The 21,621-nt window shown below is 32.0% G+C and overlaps 3 protein-coding genes across 3 annotated transcripts; all 3 read left to right on the top strand.

The window, feature by feature from the left end:
• The first annotated feature begins 6,933 nt into the window (after positions 1 to 6,933).
• Positions 6,934 to 10,210, top strand: LOC144561419 (G2/mitotic-specific cyclin S13-7-like). Its single transcript, XM_078310381.1, has 8 exons — positions 6,934 to 6,954; positions 7,129 to 7,320; positions 7,413 to 7,538; positions 7,630 to 7,872; positions 7,969 to 8,127; positions 8,229 to 8,407; positions 8,499 to 8,631; positions 10,163 to 10,210. The coding sequence occupies exons 1-8, from the start codon at positions 6,934 to 6,936 to the stop codon at positions 10,208 to 10,210; spliced, it is 1,101 nt and encodes a 366-aa protein (XP_078166507.1).
• Positions 10,211 to 11,817: 1,607 nt separating this feature from the next.
• LOC144562193 (G2/mitotic-specific cyclin S13-7-like) lies at positions 11,818 to 13,782 on the top strand. The gene is made up of 8 exons (XM_078311363.1): positions 11,818 to 11,951; positions 12,051 to 12,114; positions 12,288 to 12,479; positions 12,567 to 12,692; positions 12,784 to 13,026; positions 13,123 to 13,281; positions 13,384 to 13,562; positions 13,644 to 13,782. Exons 3-8 carry the CDS (start codon positions 12,297 to 12,299, stop codon positions 13,780 to 13,782), a joined length of 1,029 nt encoding a protein of 342 aa, XP_078167489.1. The 5' UTR covers positions 11,818 to 11,951; positions 12,051 to 12,114; positions 12,288 to 12,296.
• Positions 13,783 to 19,152: 5,370 nt separating this feature from the next.
• LOC144561731 (G2/mitotic-specific cyclin S13-7-like) lies at positions 19,153 to 21,111 on the top strand. The gene is made up of 8 exons (XM_078310815.1): positions 19,153 to 19,262; positions 19,363 to 19,426; positions 19,599 to 19,790; positions 19,878 to 20,003; positions 20,095 to 20,337; positions 20,434 to 20,592; positions 20,695 to 20,873; positions 20,955 to 21,111. The coding sequence occupies exons 3-8, from the start codon at positions 19,608 to 19,610 to the stop codon at positions 21,091 to 21,093; spliced, it is 1,029 nt and encodes a 342-aa protein (XP_078166941.1). The 5' UTR covers positions 19,153 to 19,262; positions 19,363 to 19,426; positions 19,599 to 19,607; the 3' UTR covers positions 21,094 to 21,111.
• The last annotated feature ends 510 nt before the right edge of the window (positions 21,112 to 21,621 follow it).

The raw sequence follows: 21,621 nt of genomic DNA, 5'->3' as shown, positions 1-21,621 counted from the left end.
TTAGATATAGTCGTCAAGTAATTAATTTTCCAATAATTAATGGAAGAATCATAACTCAAAAGGAAATATTAATTATTTATTATTATTACAAATTTGTAATGCAGTTAAATGGAGGATTTAGATAGATGACCGTTTGTGAACTAAAAGGGACTGTTAATGGTGGATTTAGATTGATCAGCTGTTGACCAGTCAACTACGGTGATTAGAAAACATTGACTGGTCAACAGCTACATTTGGAAGCGATAAATAGGCTGGGAAAAATGGCACCGCGTAACCAACTCCGTCAAGAAGCACGTGTGTTTACGTGTCTTGATTTGCTTATGGTGTTGTGACTAACATGGCATGTTACGTGAAAAATCTAGTTACGGTACTACACGTAGTTACATGTAATTATTAGAAATATTAGATATTAAATTGTGAATTTTGAATAAACTAACTTAAATTATGATTAAATGGTTATGCGAGGCACGTCTGGTCACGGGACGTTTAGGCACGGCGTGACCATTTGCATGCTGTGATCACCTGTTGATATTTTAGTCACGGCACTAGGGGCGGACCCAGAGTAGAACCGGGGGGGGGGGGGGGGGGGGCAGACGCCCTCCTGGATTTCAAATTTTAGTGGTGATCTATGTTGGTCTCAAAGGCACTTAGAGAGGGGTGAATATGATATTTTTAAATTTTTAATCTAAGTTATAAAGTTTGAGTGTGTCGTAAAGTTATTCCTGGTGGAAATTTAGAATAACTTTATCATAAACTAAAATATAAAATAAATAAAGTAAATAGTAGAGTTTAGAGACACTTGACATGATAGTTGTTTACGGAGTTCAACAATAACGCCTACGTCTCCGGGGCCCGCGGCCTTCGAGATGATACTCCTTTCTTTACCCAATAAGAAAGGATTACAAAGTGGAACCGATGAGCTCTTACAATCTTTTGGGAACTTCTGGGAAGTCACACAGCCTGAACACGAGCACTAAAGGCCAAAAGGAAGACAATCTGATTCGCGAGGACTCAAGGATTGCTCGGTGGGCACAAGGCTCGAAGTAGTAATTGATTTGATCACACATGATCACTCTAGAAGTTGTTGAATTGATCGAATAAGCTTGAGATTGATTGTGAGTATTGAAGTTTAAGTGCACAAGCAATAACGACTTTCTCTAGATCTGTAAATACGAAATATTGAACTTGGGGGCGGTTAGAGTGTCAATCCAAATCTTGGTATAGCTTCTATTTATAGAGAACTGATAAAAATGAAATATTTGGTGCTGACCATTGCATTTGACTAGATTTGCAAAACATACATAATTGCATTTTACAGTTTTCATTCTTGAGATATTATGCAGGTTCATGACAACAATCTATTGGTACCGATTGACTTTGCTCCTCCCTAGAAATTTTTTTGCACTCCTCTGAATATTTGATTTGTAATTCAGGCTAAATTTAGTGTTAAAATTAAAAAAAATTCTTGAATTATCATTGATAATTAGAATTATAAATTAAAGAATAAAAAATTATAAGTCATTGAAAAATATAAGTCAAATTATTAATTTTTTTATCGAGTATCTAATTAGTTAATGGGTTTAAATCTGATAAATTATTTAAATTTGATTCAATGTTTTTTTGCCCCCTTGATAAAAATTATAAATTCGCCCTGCACAGCACGTGAAAAATTAACTTAATTACAACACAACGCAACACCAAAATCACATCATATTAGCACGTCACTTTTTTTCCATCTAGCGATAAATATGGCAAACATTGTCGTAGTGCCGAACAAGGAAGTGACACAAACAGTACGTAAGCTATTTATGTCAAAATAGATTTTTTGAAAACATTCAACTCTGTACATTGGTCTTGTTGAGTACAGTAATGCAAGTAAGGGGATTTCCATGTTACTCAACCTAAATTTTTTTTTTTGTTTTGAAATCTACTCAACCTAAAACTTAAAATTATAGATATATCATTGATATAGTTTCAAAGTTACTTAACCTAAAACTTAAAATTATAGAATTATAGACAATTCTATCATCCAGACACAGTTTATCAAATTCTGTACAATTTTAACGCCATTTAGTTTTTATCAAATAATTTAAATTTTTTGAGCAATTTAAAAATAAATAAATAAATAATGTATTGAATAACTTTTATCAAATTAGTCGACAACTAAGTAAATTTCAAATTATGCTGAATTTAATAAATAACATATTCATAATTTTAATTTCATATTTAAATAATGAGTACGTTTAAAATGTCTCATTGTTCACGTGCCTGAATCACATCTCACGTTCTTATCTCCATTTTCAAAATTAAAATAGCCGATCCAAATTGTTCAATATGATGTTCATATGAAAATGTACTTGGAAATCAAATTTTATGTTTTCTTAAAAAAAAAAATTTATTAAAGAAATGCAAAATTGTTATTTTTAGATGATTTAATATCTTTGAAAAACAATAATTTTGTATTTATCTAAAATTTTATTAAGGAGGAGGAATTGATGTGGCGAGACAACCTTACGTAGCTAGGAAATACCAGAAGTCGATAGAACACAACGGTAGCATATATTTTACTCTTTTTTTTTTTGAACTGACGGAGCATATATTTTCTCGATTAATTCTATGATCTAAGACTGCAGATGGGAAGAACAAAGAAGATACAATTATATATTTTATGTTAAAATTCACCATTAATTACATAGTTAATTTTTGTTTTCCACTTAGCGAAGTTATTTGTTCTTTACGCTCAAGAGAAAAAAAAATAACAAGGAACTTTAGCCGTTGTTCTTATCTTTTCTCTTTACACCTCTTTAATTTGTCTCTCTCCCTATTTTTAATCCTCACTTTTGATATAGCAATATTTTTTCTCTTTCTCATTCCTATCTTTTCGAACGAAGAAGAAAATGAGTGAGAGGGAGGAGGGAGCTAGGGAGGGGATCATACTCGAGAGTGCGGTATCGTTCGAATTTATAGTGTAGAGTCTCTGTTTTCATCTCGATCGAAGTGTGACAGTGAGAAAATTCGACCGTTGAAGCACAACAATTATCGGATAAAATCGAATCTGATCGTAGAGCGAGATGGAGAATGATATAATAGAGTGTTTAAAAGTATAGACAAGTAGAATTAATTGGTTAAAGTAGTTTAGATGATTTTATGATATATAATAAATGAGTTTAGATTTAGAAAGGAGATGTTGTAATATGTTTTTTTTTAATCAAAAAAATTATTTCCACGTAAGTATTAAAAAGAATGGAGACACTAAAATTTGTTTTTTTTTTTATTAAAAATTACATTGTAGTCTATTAATAAAGATAATATTTTTTTGTAGTGAGTTACCAATTCAAAATATGAATAACTTTTATATTAAAAATAATTAGGTAATTTGATTATCAATATTACATAAAAAAAATAATAAAATTACAATGCGGATGTAAAAAAATTTCCTTCACCAATTTTTTTCTGATTCATTGATTATGAACACAAAAGCACCTTTTCTGTTTAATGGGAAATCGAGATGGACAGTGAATGGGTTGTGTGTGTGTGTGTGTGGGGGGGGGGGGGGGGGGGGGGGGGGTTGAATCTTAGGTTTGCAAGTTCATATATGGAGATATTTTTCGTACTTGTGTTTTTATTTCAGCAATTTTTGTTTTATGGATAAATGATGAATTATTTTGAACATGTGTATCCCATACAGATCTGATATAGGAGAAGCTAGTTACTATATTTGGATTTGGATGAAAAATAAGCTAGAAACTTAATAGAAACCAGATGCAGTAAAGGAAAATTGAGGGGAGAAAAACAATATTTTTAAGGAAAATTTGATGTAAGACGAAAGAGATGAACAACTAAAAGTAAGAGAAAAGATAGCATGATTGTTTGATTTTTCATCTCTCTATTCATGTATCCATACACATTTCCCTTTTTTTTATTAAAATATTTCTTCAGTAAAGTAAGATTGAGGAGGAAAAAAAAAAAACTTTAAGAAAAATTTGATGTAAAACAAAAGAGAAGAACAACTCAAATTAAGAGAAAAGATAACATAATTGTTTGATTTTTCATTTTTCTATGCATGTATCCATACGCATCTCCCTTTTTTTTTTATTACAATATTTTTTCAGTAAAGGAAGATTGAGGGGAAAAATAAAACAATACTTTTAAGGAAAATTTGATGTAAAATGAAAGAGAAGAACAACTCAAATTAAGAGAAAAGATAACATGCATGGTTTCTTGATTTTTCATCTTTCTATGCATGTATCCATACGATATCCCTTGTTTTTTATTACAATATTTCTTCAGTAAAGGAAGATTGAGGAGGGAAAAAAACAATACTTTTAAGGAAAATTTGATGTAAAATGAAAGAGAAGAACAACTCAGATTAAGAGAAAAGATAACATGTATGGTTCTTTGATTTTTCATTATTCTTACCCGAACCTAATCATTATCAGCTACAAATTATCTTATATGTATTCTACCCTTACCCATTATGGTTGTCGGATAACGAAACAGTAGTGGATAAAAAATGGGTAATACTAATATAATAATTATTTTTATTATTTATTAAATGAAACATTAAAATATATACATTCATTTCACACATGATTGTATTTTATTGAAAAACAATTTTGATCATGCTAAGTGTGAGTAAACTAATGAAAGTATTTTTGTCAATGCTTATTAATATATATAATTTATAATTTCTTTTTATAATTACCCGATTGGGCAACGGGTATGAAATAGGCTTTTACCCGTACCATTACCCATTTAAATAACAGAAAAAAAAAATATTTACCCCTATTCGTACCTGATAAGTTTACAAAAAAAAAATCTTACTCATATCCATCTTATATGATACGATACGGATCGGGTAAACGAATAAAAGAGTGTCATTGACACCTCTAATTTGGAGCATCACAAAAAATATTAAAATTGGGACAGTAATTTCATGTTTCATCACAAAAAAAGAGAGATCTTAAATATTTTCTTCAAAATGAGTGGCCTCTAGAGATTATTTGTACTTAATTTGGTTACATGAAATATTGCCCTATTAAATAAACTTCATTTCTGTTACCTAATTCAGGTGGCTCTTGTGGGCCCAGAAAGTCAGGCTTCACTTGCAATGAGTTAAGCTAACTATAATTGATGTATAATATATATCTTCAGATATGTAATTGTTTATTTCTATAATTTGTTTTGAAGTTAGATACAAAATTTTCTGGGAGAAATTTCGCTGGAGGTAACTAAATTTTGTTATTTGTCACTTATGTTTAATTTGTCATTTTTAATCACTCAACTTTGTCATTTGTTCCAATCAAATCACTCTATATTTTTCAGTCCAAAATCTTAATAAAATATTCTCATTCCATCCAAAATATTAATGCAATATACTCATTCAGTCCAAAATACTAATGAAATGAGTATATTCCACTCAAAATACTAACAAAAATGTATAGAGTGACTTGATTAAGACAAATAATAAAATTGAGTGACTAAAAAGAGACAAATCAAACTTGAATGACCAATTTGTCACAAATAACAAAGATTAGTGACCTCCAACAAAATTTATCTAATTTTATGTTTATCTTGTTTAAACTAAATTTTACTTATATATATGAAGGGCGTGGTTTTGTTTGCCCTTTGCGTGTATTGTAACCAGTTTGTATACGACTTTTTAATATTTCATTTTTTTTTCTTTTATTGTGTAAATACTAAATACAATTGTGTAGTTTAAACAATGTTCGCATGTTTTTCTTGTAGGCTGTAAAAGCAAATCTTGGATATACTAATTTGAACACTTAAAAATTAGCTGACACTAAATATAGGATAAACTGATATAGTATTCGCATGTTTTTAATACAGATGCTATTTTAAATTAGTCCTTTTTATTTATTATAATATAATAGCCCACCGCCTTTCCGCCTCCGCTCCAATCAATATCAACCGTTCGATCAATGCATCCGGGTTATAGACCGTTACGATTTCCAATAGAGTAGACAGTACGTTGAGCGCTCCGCTAATTAAAACCGCTAAATTTAACGAACACAAGTTTATAGTATTCCACCGACTTTCCGCATTTGCTCGAGCCAATATCAGCCGTCCGATCGATGCCCTCCGAATTCTAGACCGTTGACATTTTCAATCGAGTAGACCGTTGAAGGCTCCGCTAAACCCCTCCTATATATATATTCCAACCTTTACTAGGAGATGACATTTCTTTCCGAGGTTTAGGGAGAGAACTAAAGAGAGAAATTAAGGCGAGAGAAAAAAAAAAAGAGAAGAAGTCAAGACCTCCATTTCTTTTTCCCTTGTAATCCAACAATGGCTTCGAATTTAGAGAGACAAGATGAGGAGAAGCTGAGGCTTCGGCCACTTCCAGACATCTTTCCTTCAATGTTCATAGGCTTATCTAAGAGAAACGATAAGAAAATGGATTCCAAGCTAACCATTAATCAAAGTATGGTTTTGCAACAACATAGAGCATATTAATTTCTATCATTTCTCTCCAAATTATTCGTTTTTTCTTCTTCCATTCATTGGCTGAGCTTAGGATTGTCTTTGTCTTTTCTTTGGTTTTGTGGATTTTGAAATGATTAATTTTGACCTACGAATATGGGTCCTCTTTTCTTTTATTCACAAAAGAAATACATAACAAAGGAACTCAGTATTATTGTATAACCACAATTTGTTTCAAATTTTAGGGGGTGCTGTGAAGAAACAGAGGGCTCATAATGCTAGAGAAATCATGAGCCGTATCGCCTTAAACAACATTGAAAACGTCAACTCATCCATAACAAGGTTAGTTTACTCGCGTGCGCTCTGAGATCATTTTTCTCCTTCTCAAATTTCATTGAAAATAAACATTTTTTTTATTTTTTATTCTTTTCTCTTGTTAGCAGGAGATATGGTGCAAAAACTTCCACAACTACGACGGAAATTCAAGCCATGGATGCTTCCAGCAATATTGTAACTATCTTATTTGTTTTATGTCAGATTTATTTATTTTTTGTTTTTGTAATTGGTAGAGTTAGATTAATTAGCCTGATCTCAAACTTTGTTAAGCCTAATCAGAATATATAAAACCAAGCACAAAATTAACAATGTAACCTACTTAACATTGTTTATTTAAAATTTCTTCAGCGGCCAGTGATGTTTCCATCTGACAAACAAGAAGCACTGCGGATGCTTGCACTGAAACCTGCAACGAAGAAGCCGGTTAAGCTGGTCTCTGAAAAAAATGAAAATATCAATTTGGACTCTGATTTTGACGACGGGACCAAACAAATGTCTGTCTCTGTTTCGCTCACTTCTGTTCTCTCAGCCCGTAGCAAGGTGCTTTTCAATTACTACTCCCTCACCTTTGTTTCAGTTTATATGTAAATAAAGATATGCAATGACAGAGATTAATTATTGTGTTTATTCAGGTAGCCTGTGACATCAGTGAGAAATCGAATTCAGAAATTGACGAAATAGATTTACCAGATGTATTTAATCACCTAGCTGTAGTGGAGTATGTTCATGACCTGTATACTTTTTACAAGCAACAACAGGTATTATCTTTAAAAATTTATGAAATTTACCAGTACAATACCTTCTAACAAGTTAGTAAACTTCATTTCTTTTGTTTATTTGTTCGAACAGCATGTCGGTAGGCCCATTGACTATATGGAAAAGCAGCCGCACATCAACCCAAAAATGAGAGCGATTCTGGTAGATTGGATAACAGATGTGCACTTCAGATATAATTTGCAGCCAGAGACTTTATATCTGACAATCTACATAATCGACCGGTACCTCTCTCTAGATGGAGTAAAAAGACTCCAGCTTGTTGGCATGTGTGCGCTGTTAATTGCTTGCAAGTATGAAGAACTCCGGGCTCCTCGCGTATGCAACTATATATGCCTTTCTTTTCAATTCTCAAAATTATTGCCGAGCAAATTTGCAAATTTTAAACTAAACTACGGCATTGTGTTCGTGCAGGTGAATGATCTCATGGATATTTCCTTCAATAAGTACACAAGAGAGGAGATTCTAAGGATGGAAAAGACAATCCTAAACAAGCTCGAGTGGTACCTAACCGTACCGACAGCCTACATGTTCTTGGTCCGGTTCGTGAAGGTAGCCAAAGCTGACCAGGAGGTATTGCATGTTTGCATCATTGCATGCCATCAATCTCTTAATAGTTTTAGTTTCTTGGGGTACTTAATTTGGATTCTAAAAATCTTGTTTAAATTTGTCAGTTGGAGCACATGATCTACTTCCTTGCTGAGTTAGGGTTGATGCAATATGACCTGATCAAGTACTGCCCCTCCATGGTAGCGGCGTCAGCCGTGTACACAGCTCGTTGCACTCTCGGGAAGTTCCCTCTCTGGACAAAAGCCCTTGAGCACCACACCTCCTTCTCCGAGCCGCAGCTACTGTAAGTGTGCCATCACATTTCCACTAAGTTCATTTTTTTTTTCTTCTAAATTTCATCCTTATTTATTTGTTTGTTTAATTTGTATGTGTAGAGAATGTGCACGAGTACTGGTAAAAGCTCATTCGACGGCGCCAGGTAGTAATTTGAAGGTGGTTTATAACAAGTACATGCTTCAACAATTTGGAGGTGTTGCGCGCTACCCACCAGCAATGAGTCTAATTGAGGCATAAAATTCGGGGCACCTTCTTCTTCTTGAGGCCGGAAGAATGTCGACATTTATATATCTTCTTCGTGCAATCCATGCTGCCTTCAACTTATGTGTTTTGCCATATGTTCAATCTGAATTCATTTAATTCCATGCACGAGGATTTTTTTACATGTAAAAAAACGGCAGTCAATTAATTGTGTGGATGATTTGATATTCTGGACTCTGGAGTCACTTCATTCAATGTTTAGTTCAATTCATACCTTTTGCTTTAAAATAAATGTTCGAACTCTCCATCTAGCCTTGGATTAATATTACATTGATTATTGAAGTTGCAACATTTTTTTTAATTAAAATAACAACAAATTTGGATACACCATATTGAACTTCAAACCGGTGCCACTTTATAAATTTTATGAAAATTATTATAACCTCCGATCTTTAGTTTCAAAAAATGTATATTAATTAAATTTGCAAAACCGCCCCCTTAATTTACAAGTACAAAATTTAATATATGCAGTCAATGTCAAAAATCATATTTTTTACACCATTATTAGTGATATTAAGTGAGATCGAATACTCTAATTTTGAATGTTATGAAATTCTAAATTAAGGATGTATGGGTATTGAAAGTTTTCCATTATTTAATTAGAAAGATCGACCAAGAAATAAAAATTCGAAAACTATATAAAGTTTTTATTGCGAAAACTAATATCAATTTAACTATTTTTATTGTTGGTATTTTAAATTTTTTCAAAAGATCAAACATACATATATATATATATATAAAAGAGTAAAATTTATGTGTCACAATAACCTAAATTTCATAAACAAGAGGGTTCAAATGCCTCCATTTTTTGTGCCTCCATTTTTAAAAACTTTAATAACTTCAAATTTAAAACTTAAAAGTCAAAATAAAACTGTTGGATATGCTCTACATCATTTTATCTATGCACGTATAAAAAATTATGAAATTTCAATTTTATATTGGTTGTCATCGAAAGCTTGTAAAAACGTACTGATGTGGATAATTTATAGACGTTGATTTTTCAACTTATTGATTCACATAGAACCAAAACCAAAATGTTTTATTTTTTTATAAGCATATAAAGAAAATAACATAGATCACAATTAACGATTTTATTTTAACGTTTATGATTTAAATTTTGAGTTATTAACGTTTTAAAACTAAAGGCATGGTGGATGTACAAAAAATGAAAGCATTTGAACCCTCTTCATAAAAGGTTGATGGTCCATTGAATAATTTGAAAAACCAACAGTATAAATGACTGATTTTAAATATTATCTGACATTAATCAATGGCCAAGTATGCTGAAAAATTTATCTGGACAATCACAAATAATATTAAAATAGGGACATTTTCATGTTTGGTTCTACAAATTATCATATGTTTATAACAAATTAAAGAATAGATATCTTAAATATTTTCTTCAAAATGAGTGGCTAAACTCTAGAGATTATTTGTACTTAATTTGGTTAGATGAAATATTGCTCTATTAAATAAACTTCATTTTTGTTACCTAATTCAGGTGGCTCTTGTGGGCCCAGAAGATCAGGCTTCAGTTGCAATCAGTTAAGCTAACTGTAATTGATGTATAATATATATGTTCAGATATGTAATTGTTTATAATTTCTATAATTTGTTTTGAAGTTAGATACATCATTTTTTGGAATAAAATTCGCTGGAGTTGACTAAACTTTATTATTTTTTACGAATTTGCAACTTAAGTATAATTTGTCATTTTTAGTCACTCAATTTTGTCATTTATTCCAATCAAATCACTCTATATTTTTCAGTTCAAAATCTTAATGGAATATTCTCGTTCCATCCAAAATACTAACGAAAAAAGTATAAAATGACTTGATTAAGATAAATAACAAAGTTGAAAGACTAAAAAGAGACAAATCAAACTTGAGTGACTATTCCGTAACAAATAACAACGTTTAGTGACCTCCACGAAATTTACCTGAATTTTCTATTTATCTTGTTTAAAATAAATTTTAGTTATATATGAAGGGTGTGGTTTTGTTTGCCCTTTATGTGTATTGTAACCATAGTCACAAGATTCGCAAATTAAACCCGAATAATTTTGTTTTTTGTGATGCCGGACCGAATTCGGAATTATTATTCTGTTGACTAAACTTTGACCGAATTCAACCCGAATAATTCGCAAATTTTATGAACTTTTCACGAATTTTTTCTAGAATATTTCTTTTTTGCTCTCTTGTAGGACTGAGATCTCTGTTCTGGATAAATCCAAATCATTCTCGAATTATACCTGAATTATTTCCGAATCACGAATATTTAATCTCGCTGAATCAAATCCGAATAATTTATTTGTCACTAACCAGTTTGTATACGACCTTTTAATATTTCATTTCTTCTTTTATTGTGTAAATACTAAATACAATTGTGTAGTTAAAACAATGTTCTCGCATGTTTTTTTTGTACGTAGGCTGTAAAAGCAAATCTTGGATATACTAATTTGAGCACTTAATTAGTTGACACTAAATATAGGATAAACAAAATTGGTCAACGTGATACAGTCTACTTAATTACCCAGTGTGCTATTTTAAATTAGTCCTTTTGCTAAATTTAACGAATATAAATAAGTTTATAATAGCCCACCGACTTTCCGCCTACGCTCCACTCAATATCAGCCGTTCGATCGATGCATCCGGATTATAGACCGTTGAGATTTCCAATCAAGTAGACAGTCCACCGCCTTTCCGCCTTTGCTCGAGCCAATATCGACCGTCCAATCGATGCCTCCGAATTCTTGACCATTGACATTTTCAATCGAGTAGACCGTTGAAGACTCCGCTAGCTAAACCCCTTCTATATATTCCAACCTTTACTTGGGAGTTAGGAGAGGACATTTCTTTCCGAGATTTAGGGAGAGAACTAAAGAGAAAAAAGAAAGTCGATCAAGACCTCCATTTCTTTTTCTCTTGTAATCATCCAACAATGGCTTCGAATTTAGAGAGACAAGGGGAGGAGAAGCTGAGGCAAATTCGGCCGCTTCCAGACATTTTTCCTTCAATGTTCATTGGCTTATCTAAGAGAAACCATAAGGAAATGGATTCCAAGGCAACCATGAATCAAAGTATGGTTTATTCACAAAACAAATGCATAAAAAATGAACTCGGTATTATTTCTCAAACAAAAAAGGAAACTAGCAACAATTTTTGTATAACCACAATTTTGTTTCAAATTTTAGGGGGTGCTGTGAAGAAACAGAGGGCTCATAATGCTAGAGAAATCATAAGCCGTATCGCCTTAAACAACATTGAAAACGTCAACTCATCCATAACAAGGTTAGTTTACTCGCGTGCGCTCTGAGATCATTTTTCTCCTTCAAATTTCATTGAAAATAAACAATTTTTTTATTTTTTATTGTTTTCTCTTGTTAGCAGGGGATATGGTGCAAAAACTTCCACAAGTACGACGGAAATTCAAGCCATAGATGCTTCCAGCAATGTAACTATCTTATTTGTTTTATGACAGATTTTTTTTTTTTTTTTTTTTGTAATTTGTAGAGTTAGATTAATTAGCCTGATCTCAAACTTTGTTAACCCTAATTACCAGAATAAAACCAAGCACAAAATTAACAATGTAACCTACTTAACATTGTTTATTTAATATTTCTTCAGCTGCCAGTGATGTTTCCATCTGACAAACAAGAAGCACTGCGGATGCTTGCACTGAAACCTTCCACGAAGAAGCCAGTTAAGCTGATCCCTGAAAAAAATGAAAATATCAATTTGGCCTCTCATTTTGACGACGGGACCAAACAAATGTCTAATTCTGTTTCGCTCACTTCTGTTCTCTCAGCCCGTAGCAAGGTGCTTTTCAATGACTACTCCCTCACCTTGTTTCAGTTTATATGTAAATAAAGATATGTACTGACAAAGTTTATTGTGTTTATTCAGGTAGCCTGTGGCATCAGTGAGAAATCGAATTCAGAAATTGACGAAATAGATTTACCAGATGTATTTAATCACCTAGCTGTCGTGGAGTATGTTCAGGACTTGTATACTTTTTACAAGCAACAACAGGTATTATTTTTAAAAATTTATGAAATTTACCAGTACAGTACCTTCTAACAAGTTAGTAAACTTCAGTTCTTTTGTTTATTTGTTCGAACAGCATGTCGGTAGGCCCATTGACTATATGGAAAAGCAGCCGCACATCAACCCAAAAATGAGAGCGATTCTGGTAGATTGGATAACAGATGTGCACTTCAGATATAATTTGCAACCAGAGACTTTATATCTGACAATCTACATAATCGACCGGTACCTCTCTCTAGATGGAGTAAAAAGACTCCAGCTTGTTGGCATGTGTGCGCTGTTAATTGCTTGCAAGTATGAAGAACTCCGGGCTCCTCGCGTATGCAACTATATATGCCTTTCTTTTCAATTGTCAAAATTATTGCCGGGCAAATTTGCAAATTTTAAACTAAACTATGGCATTGTGTTCGTGCAGGTGAATGATCTCATGGATATTTCCTTCAACAAGTACACAAGAGAGGAGATTCTAAGGATGGAAAAGACAATCCTAAACAAGCTCGAGTGGTACCTAACCGTACCGACAGCCTACATGTTCTTGGTCCGGTTCGTGAAGGTAGCCAAAGCTGACCAGGAGGTATTGCATATTTGCATCACTGCATGCCATCAATCTCTTAATAGTTTTAGTTTCTTGGGGTACTTGATAATTTGGATTCTAAATCTTGTTTAAATTTGATAGTTGGAGCACATGATCTACTTCCTTGCTGAGTTAGGGTTGATGCAATATGACCTGATCAAGTACTGCCCCTCCATGGTAGCGGCCTCAGCTGTGTACACAGCTCGTTGCACTCTCGGGAAGTTCCCTCTCTGGACAAATGCCCTTGAGCACCACACCTCCTTCTCCGAGCCACAGCTACTGTAAGTGTGCCATCACATTTCCACTAAGTTCATTTTTTTTTTTACAAATTACTTCTATTCATTTGTTTTGTATATGTGTAGAGAATGTGCACGAGTACTGGTGAAAGCTCATTCGACGGCGCCAGGTAGTAATTTGAAGGTGATTTATAACAAGTACATGCTTCAACAATTTGGAGGTGTCGCGCGCTACCCACCAGCAATGAGTCTGATTGAGGCGTAAAATTCGGGGCATCTTCTTCTTCTTGAGGCCGAAAGAATGTCGACATTTATATATCTTCTTCGTGCAATCCATCCATGCACGAGGATTTTTTTACATGTAAAAAAACGGCAGTCAATTAATTATGTGGATGATTTGATATTCTGCAGTCACTTCAATCAATGTTTAGTTCAATTCATATCTTTTGCTTTAAAATAAATGTTTGAACTCTCCATCTAGCCTTGAATTAATATTACATTGATTATTGAAGTTGCAACCAATTTAATAACAACATTTTTTTTTATTAAAATAACAACAAATTTGGATACACCATATTGAACTTCAAACCGGTGCCACTTTATAAATTTTATGAAAATTATTATAACCTTCGATCTTTAGTTTAAAAAAATGTGTATTAGTTGAATTTGCAAAAGCGCCCCCTTAATTTACAACAACAAAATTTATTATATGCAGTCAATGTCAAAAACTTATCTACAATTTTAATTTTCTATTTTATGCATATATAAATTACAAGAATAAGACAATATTCGCGATGGTAAAAAAATATTACTAGTGCATTTTACTGAATATAATGAAAAAATGGGTTAAGTTTATTAAGATAGTTGTGTTTGACTAATAAATTATTACTAGTTGCATGTTGTGGTTTGTGTTTAATTGGTCTATAATTATGGAGCTTCTCTATATATTAATGCTATATAATAAAGACTTAAGTGGTCCTTAATCTATGCTAAAATTTATTCCTTTTATATATTTATTATTTAACCTTTCTTTTTTTTAAATAAATATAATATCAAAATCCCTAAATTGTATACAATAGAGTGGCGCAAAATTGTTAGAATAGAACATAATCCGATTTTTTTATATATATCCAAAACTTCAATCAAATTACAAAAAATAACCGAAGAACCGTTGAAATTTGATTTTTACCCAATCCGGTTATCCAATAACCGGATTTTATAGAAATGTCCGGTTAACCACTCCCCGGACTCAAAATGCACAAATCCGGTTAATGGTTACATTTTGCCTTTTCTTTTCTTTTTTTCTTTTTTTTTTTTTGAAAACAGAAATTTTTTATTTTTTTTTATTTTTTGTATTAAAATATTAGAAATATTGAATATATTTCTTTGAAAACAGATATAATACAATATAATTTGATTTATTAGAAAGACTGCAACAAATAACCCGGATCAATATTTTTCAGATCCGATTTTTCGCGGCTGTAAGAAAAATTAATATATTTCTTTATATGTTATTGGAAAAAAATAAAAATAATTAGATTCTGAGTTATTGATCCCGGTTCAAAAGTCACTTCTAAGTAATTCAGAAAATATTGTGACCTTTCTAGTACATTTAATTAATAAAAAGTTGTATCTATTTTTGAAAAAAATCAAAAACTTTAATTTATTTAATTATTGTTTTTCAAAAAGAATTCTCAAAATAGATACAACTTTTTATTAATTAAATGTACTAGAAAGGTCACAATATTTTCTGGATTACCTAGAAGTGACTTTTGAACCGGGATCAATAACTCGGAATCTAATTATTTTTATTTTTTTCCAATAACACATAAAGAAATATATTAATTTTTCTTACAGCCGCGAAAAATCGGATCTGAAAAATATTGATCCGGGTTATTTGTTGCAGTCTTTCTAATAAATCAAATTATATTGTATTATATCTGTATCTGTTTTCGAAGAAATATATTCAATATTTCTAATATTTTAATACAAAAAATAAAAAATTTCTATTTTCAAAAAAAAAAAAAAAAAAAAAAAGGCAAAATGCACAAATCCGGTTAACCATTAACCGGATTTGTGCATTTTGAGTCCGGGGAGTGGTTAACCGGACATTTCTATAAATTCCGGTTATTGGATAACCGGATTGGGTAAAAATCGAATTTCAACGGTACTTCGGTTATTTTTTGTAATTTGATTGAAGTTTTGGATATATATAAAAAAATCGAGAACATAATTGTATAATTAATTTTAACATAATCATTTGTAACTTTTTCTGAAAAAAACAAAAAAAAAATCATTTGAAGACTGAAAAAATGAGCCAGAGATAGGTAAAAAAAGCAACATTATACATCGATGAACAAGACATCACTCAGTGGATGCTTAGGAGTTAGGATATAAAAACGTCTCAGGTCAAAAACCAGTCTTTGATGATGTCGCGAAGATAATGTTTTTTGCGTGAAAGGTCACATGTTTGAAATTCAGAAGGAAATTTTTTGTGAATATTAAATAGTTGGGCGGCTTGACCTCCAACTTTTACTCAATAAACAATGGTACCATATAGATAATATATATGTAGTCTCAAAATATATCAATTTTAATTCGAAAAGTCTACGTGCGGTTAAGACGCATTAGATGTGTTGGATCACCCCACCCGCTCGGCATACTTAGTTTTTATATTACTCTCTTACTTATTTAAATAAAATGAAAAAGTGTAAAAATAACAGCGGATAACTTGTAAAAAAATATGGGAAAGTAATTGTATGGCTAAAAAAAAATCACCTTCCAATAGTTTTGTGATTTTTATTCTTGAAATTTTTTAAATTGTATTTTTTTTTCTTCTTATTATTTTCTGATCTTTATCAAGTATTTCAATCGATCTGCGTTAGTGGATTTGAAATCAAAAGCCCAAACAAATCTAGAGAGAGATCGTACAAGTTTCAAAGTTAAAATATTGAAAAGTAATAAAATATGATTTTAATATTTTTTAATTTTTTACACCATTATTAGTGATATTAAAATACTCTAATTTTGAATGTTATGAAATTCTAAATTAAGGATGTATGGGTATTGAAAGTTTTCCATTATTTAATTAGAAAGATTAAGAAATAAAAATTCGAAAAGTATAGAAAGTTTTTATTGCGAAAAATAATATCAATTTAACTATTTTTATTGTTGGTATTTTAAATTTTTTGAAAAGATCAAACATACAAATATATATAAAAGAGTAAAATTTATGTGTCACCATAACCTCAATTTCATAAAAATGAGGGTTCAAATGCCTCCATTTTTAAAAACTTTAATAACTCCAAATTTAAAACTAAAAAGTCAAAATAAAATTGTTGGATATGCTCTACATCATTTTATCTATGCACCTATAAAAAATTATGACATTTCAATTTTATTTTGGTTGTCATCGAAACCTTGTAAAAACGTACTGATGTGGATAATTTCTAGACGTTGATTTTTCAACTTATTGATTCGCATATAAACAAAACCAAAATGTTTTATTTTTTTATAAGCATATAAAGAAAATAGCATAGATCACAATTAACGATTTTATTTCAACGTTTATGATTTAAATTTTGAGTTATTAACGTTTTAAAACTAAAGGCATGGTGGATGTACAAAAAATGAAAGCATTTGAACCCTCTTTCATAAAAGGTTGGTGGTCCATTGAATAATTTGAAAAACTAACAGTATAAATGACTGATTTTAAATATTATTTGTCATTAATCAATGGCCAAGTATGCTGAAAAAATTATCTGGAACATCACAAATAATATTAAAATAGGGACAGTTTCATGTTTGGTTCTACAAACTATCATATGTTTATAACAAATTAAAGAAGAGATATCTTAAATATTTTCTTCGAAATGAGTGGCTGAACTCTAGAGATTATTTGTACTTAATTTGATTAGATGAAATATTGCCCTATTAAATAAACTTCATTTTTGTTACCTAATTCAGGTGGCTCTTGTGGGCCCAGCAGATCAAGCTTCAGTTGCAATCAGTTAAGCTAACTGTAATTGAAGTTAGATATGTAATTGTTTATAATTTCTATAATTTGTTTTGAAGTTAGATACATCATTTTTTGGGATAAATTCGCTGGAGTTGACTAAACTTTATTATTTTTCACGAATTTGTCACTTAAATATAATTTGTCATTTTTAGTCACTTAATTTTGTCATTTGTTCCAATCAAATCACTCTATATTTTTCAGTTCAAAATCTTAACGGCTCATTCCGTCCAAAATACTACCGGAAAAGTATAGAATGACTTGATTAAGACAAATAACAAATTTAATAACTAAAAAGAGACATATCAAACTTGAGTGACTAATTCGTAACAAATAACAAAGTTTAGTGACCTCCAACGAAATTTACCTGAATTTTCTGTTTATCTTGTTTAAAATAAATTTTACTTATATATGAAGGGCGTGGTTTTGTTTGCCCTTTGCGTGTATTGTAACCATAGTCACAAGATTTGCGAATTAAATCCGAATAATTCTTTTTTTGGTGATGCAGAACCGCACGCGGAACTATTATTCAGTTGACTGAACTTTGACCAAATTAAACCCGAATAATTTGCAAATTTTATGAATTTTTCACGAATTTTTTCTAGAGCATTTCTTTTTTGCTCTCTTGTAGCACTGAGATCTCTGGTCTGGATAAATCCAAATCATTCTCGAATTATATCCGAATTATTTCCGAATCACGAATATTTAACCTCGCCGAATCGAATCCGAATAATTTATTTGTCACTGTGATTGTTTACCATCAGTTTGTAGACGACCTTTTAATATTTCATTTCTTCTTTTATTGTGTAAATACTAAATACAATTGTGTAGTTAAAACAATGTTCTCGCATGTTTTTCTTGTAGGCTGTAGAAGCAAATCTTGGATATATATACTAATTTGAGCACTTAATTAGTTGACACTAAATATAGGATAAACAAAATTGGTCAACGTGATACAGTCTACTTAATTACCCAGTGTGCTATTTTAAATTAGTCCTTTTGCTAAATTTAACGAATATAAATAAGTTTATAATAGCCCACCGACTTTTCGCCTCCGCTCAAATCAATATCAGCCGTTCGATTGATGCATCCGGATTATAGACCGTTGAGATTTCCAATCAAGTAGACAGTCCACCGCCTTTCCGCATTTGCTCGAGCCAATATCGACCGTCAAATCGATGCCTCCGAATTCTTGACCATTGACATTTTCAATCGAGTAGACCGTTGAAGACTCCGCTAGCTAAACCCCTTCTATATATTCCAACCTTTACTTAGGAGTTAGGAGAGGACATTTCTTTCCGAGGTTTAGGGAGAGAACTAAAGAGAAAAAAGAAAGTCGATCAAGACCTCAATTTCTTTTTCTCTTGTAATCATCCAACAATGGCTTCGAATTTAGAGAGACAAGGGGAGGAGAAGCTGAGGCAAATTCGGCCGCTTCCAGACATTTTTCCTTCAATGTTCATTGGCTTATCTAAGAGAAACCATAAGGAAATGGATTCCAAGGCAACCATGAATCAAAGTATGGTTTATTCACAAAACAAATGCATAAAAAATGAACTCGGTATTATTTCTCAAACAAAAAAGGAAACTAGCAACAATTTTTGTATAACCACAATTTTGTTTCAAATTTTAGGGGGTGCTGTGAAGAAACAGAGGGCTCATAATGCTAGAGAAATCATAAGCCGTATCGCCTTAAACAACATTGAAAACGTCAACTCATCCATAACAAGGTTAGTTTTACTCGCGTGCGCTCTGAGATCATTTTTCTCCTTCAAATTTCATTCAAAATAAACAATTTTTTTATTTTTTATTGTTTTCTCTTGTTAGCAGGGGATATGGTGCAAAAACTTCCACAAGTACGACGGAAATTCAAGCCATAGATGCTTCCAGCAATGTAACTATCTTATTTGTTTTATGACAGATTTTTTTTTTTTTTTTTTTGTAATTTGTAGAGTTAGATTAATTAGCCTGATCTCAAACTTTGTTAACCCTAATTACCAGAATAAAACCAAGCACAAAATTAACAATGTAACCTACTTAACATTGTTTATTTAATATTTCTTCAGCTGCCAGTGATGTTTCCATCTGACAAACAAGAAGCACTGCGGATGCTTGCACTGAAACCTTCCACGAAGAAGCCAGTTAAGCTGATCCCTGAAAAAAATGAAAATATCAATTTGGCCTCTCATTTTGACGACGGGACCAAACAAATGTCTAATTCTGTTTCGCTCACTTCTGTTCTCTCAGCCCGTAGCAAGGTGCTTTTCAATGACTACTCCCTCACCTTGTTTCAGTTTATATGTAAATAAAGATATGTACTGACAAAGTTTATTGTGTTTATTCAGGTAGCCTGTGGCATCAGTGAGAAATCGAATTCAGAAATTGACGAAATAGATTTACCAGATGTATTTAATCACCTAGCTGTCGTGGAGTATGTTCAGGACTTGTATACTTTTTACAAGCAACAACAGGTATTATTTTTAAAAATTTATGAAATTTACCAGTACAGTACCTTCTAACAAGTTAGTAAACTTCAGTTCTTTTGTTTATTTGTTCGAACAGCATGTCGGTAGGCCCATTGACTATATGGAAAAGCAGCCGCACATCAACCCAAAAATGAGAGCGATTCTGGTAGATTGGATAACAGATGTGCACTTCAGATATAATTTGCAACCAGAGACTTTATATCTGACAATCTACATAATCGACCGGTACCTCTCTCTAGATGGAGTAAAAAGACTCCAGCTTGTTGGCATGTGTGCGCTGTTAATTGCTTGCAAGTATGAAGAACTCCGGGCTCCTCGCGTATGCAACTATATATGCCTTTCTTTTCAATTGTCAAAATTATTGCCGGGCAAATTTGCAAATTTTAAACTAAACTATGGCATTGTGTTCGTGCAGGTGAATGATCTCATGGATATTTCCTTCAACAAGTACACAAGAGAGGAGATTCTAAGGATGGAAAAGACAATCCTAAACAAGCTCGAGTGGTACCTAACCGTACCGACAGCCTACATGTTCTTGGTCCGGTTCGTGAAGGTAGCCAAAGCTGACCAGGAGGTATTGCATATTTGCATCACTGCATGCCATCAATCTCTTAATAGTTTTAGTTTCTTGGGGTACTTGATAATTTGGATTCTAAATCTTGTTTAAATTTGATAGTTGGAGCACATGATCTACTTCCTTGCTGAGTTAGGGTTGATGCAATATGACCTGATCAAGTACTGCCCCTCCATGGTAGCGGCCTCAGCTGTGTACACAGCTCGTTGCACTCTCGGGAAGTTCCCTCTCTGGACAAATGCCCTTGAGCACCACACCTCCTTCTCCGAGCCACAGCTACTGTAAGTGTGCCATCACATTTCCACTAAGTTCATTTTTTTTTTCACAAATTACTTCTATTCATTTGTTTTGTATATGTGTAGAGAATGTGCACGAGTACTGGTGAAAGCTCATTCGACGGCGCCAGGTAGTAATTTGAAGGTGATTTATAACAAGTACATGCTTCAACAATTTGGAGGTGTCGCGCGCTACCCACCAGCAATGAGTCTGATTGAGGCGTAAAATTCGGGGCACCTTCTTCTTCTTGAGGCCGAAAGAATGTCGACATTTATATATCTTCTTCGTGCAATCCATGCATGCACGAGGATTTTTTTACATGTAAAAAAACGGCAGTCAATTAATTATGTGGATGATTTGATATTCTGCAGTCACTTCAATCAATGTTTAGTTCAATTCATATCTTTTGCTTTAAAATAAATGTTTGAACTCTCCATCTAGCCTTGAATTAATATTACATTGATTATTGAAGTTGCAACCAATTTAATAACAACATTTTTTTTATTAAAATAACAACAAATTTGGATACACCATATTGAACTTCAAACCGGTGCCACTTTATAAATTTTATGAAAATTATTATAACCTTCGATCTTTAGTTTAAAAAAATGTGTATTAGTTGAATTTGCAAAACCGCCCCCTTAATTTACAACAACAAAATTTATTATATGCAGTCAATGTCAAAAACATATCTACAATTTTAATTTTCTATTTTATGCATATATAAATTACAAGAATAAGACAATATTCGCG

This window comes from Carex rostrata, chromosome 11 (genome assembly GCF_964058835.1).
Source record: "Carex rostrata chromosome 11, lpCarRost1.2, whole genome shotgun sequence".
Classification (NCBI taxonomy): domain Eukaryota; kingdom Viridiplantae; phylum Streptophyta; class Magnoliopsida; order Poales; family Cyperaceae; genus Carex; species Carex rostrata.
This window is presented reverse-complemented; position numbering and strand designations above follow the sequence as displayed.

Coding starts and splice junctions, on each gene's coding strand:
- LOC144561419 (XM_078310381.1), top strand. CDS start 6,934: ATGGATGCTTCCAGCAATATT. Junction 7,321..7,412: donor TTCTCTCAGCCCGTAGCAAG/GTGCTTTTCAAT, acceptor GTGTTTATTCAG/GTAGCCTGTGACATCAGTGA. Junction 8,408..8,498: donor TTCTCCGAGCCGCAGCTACT/GTAAGTGTGCCA, acceptor TTGTATGTGTAG/AGAATGTGCACGAGTACTGG.
- LOC144561731 (XM_078310815.1), top strand. CDS start 19,608: ATGTTTCCATCTGACAAACAAGAAGCACTGCGGATGCTTGCACTGAAA. Junction 20,004..20,094: donor CTTTTTACAAGCAACAACAG/GTATTATTTTTA, acceptor TTGTTCGAACAG/CATGTCGGTAGGCCCATTGA. Junction 20,874..20,954: donor TTCTCCGAGCCACAGCTACT/GTAAGTGTGCCA, acceptor GTATATGTGTAG/AGAATGTGCACGAGTACTGG.
- LOC144562193 (XM_078311363.1), top strand. CDS start 12,297: ATGTTTCCATCTGACAAACAAGAAGCACTGCGGATGCTTGCACTGAAA. Junction 12,480..12,566: donor TTCTCTCAGCCCGTAGCAAG/GTGCTTTTCAAT, acceptor GTGTTTATTCAG/GTAGCCTGTGGCATCAGTGA. Junction 13,282..13,383: donor TAGCCAAAGCTGACCAGGAG/GTATTGCATATT, acceptor TAAATTTGATAG/TTGGAGCACATGATCTACTT.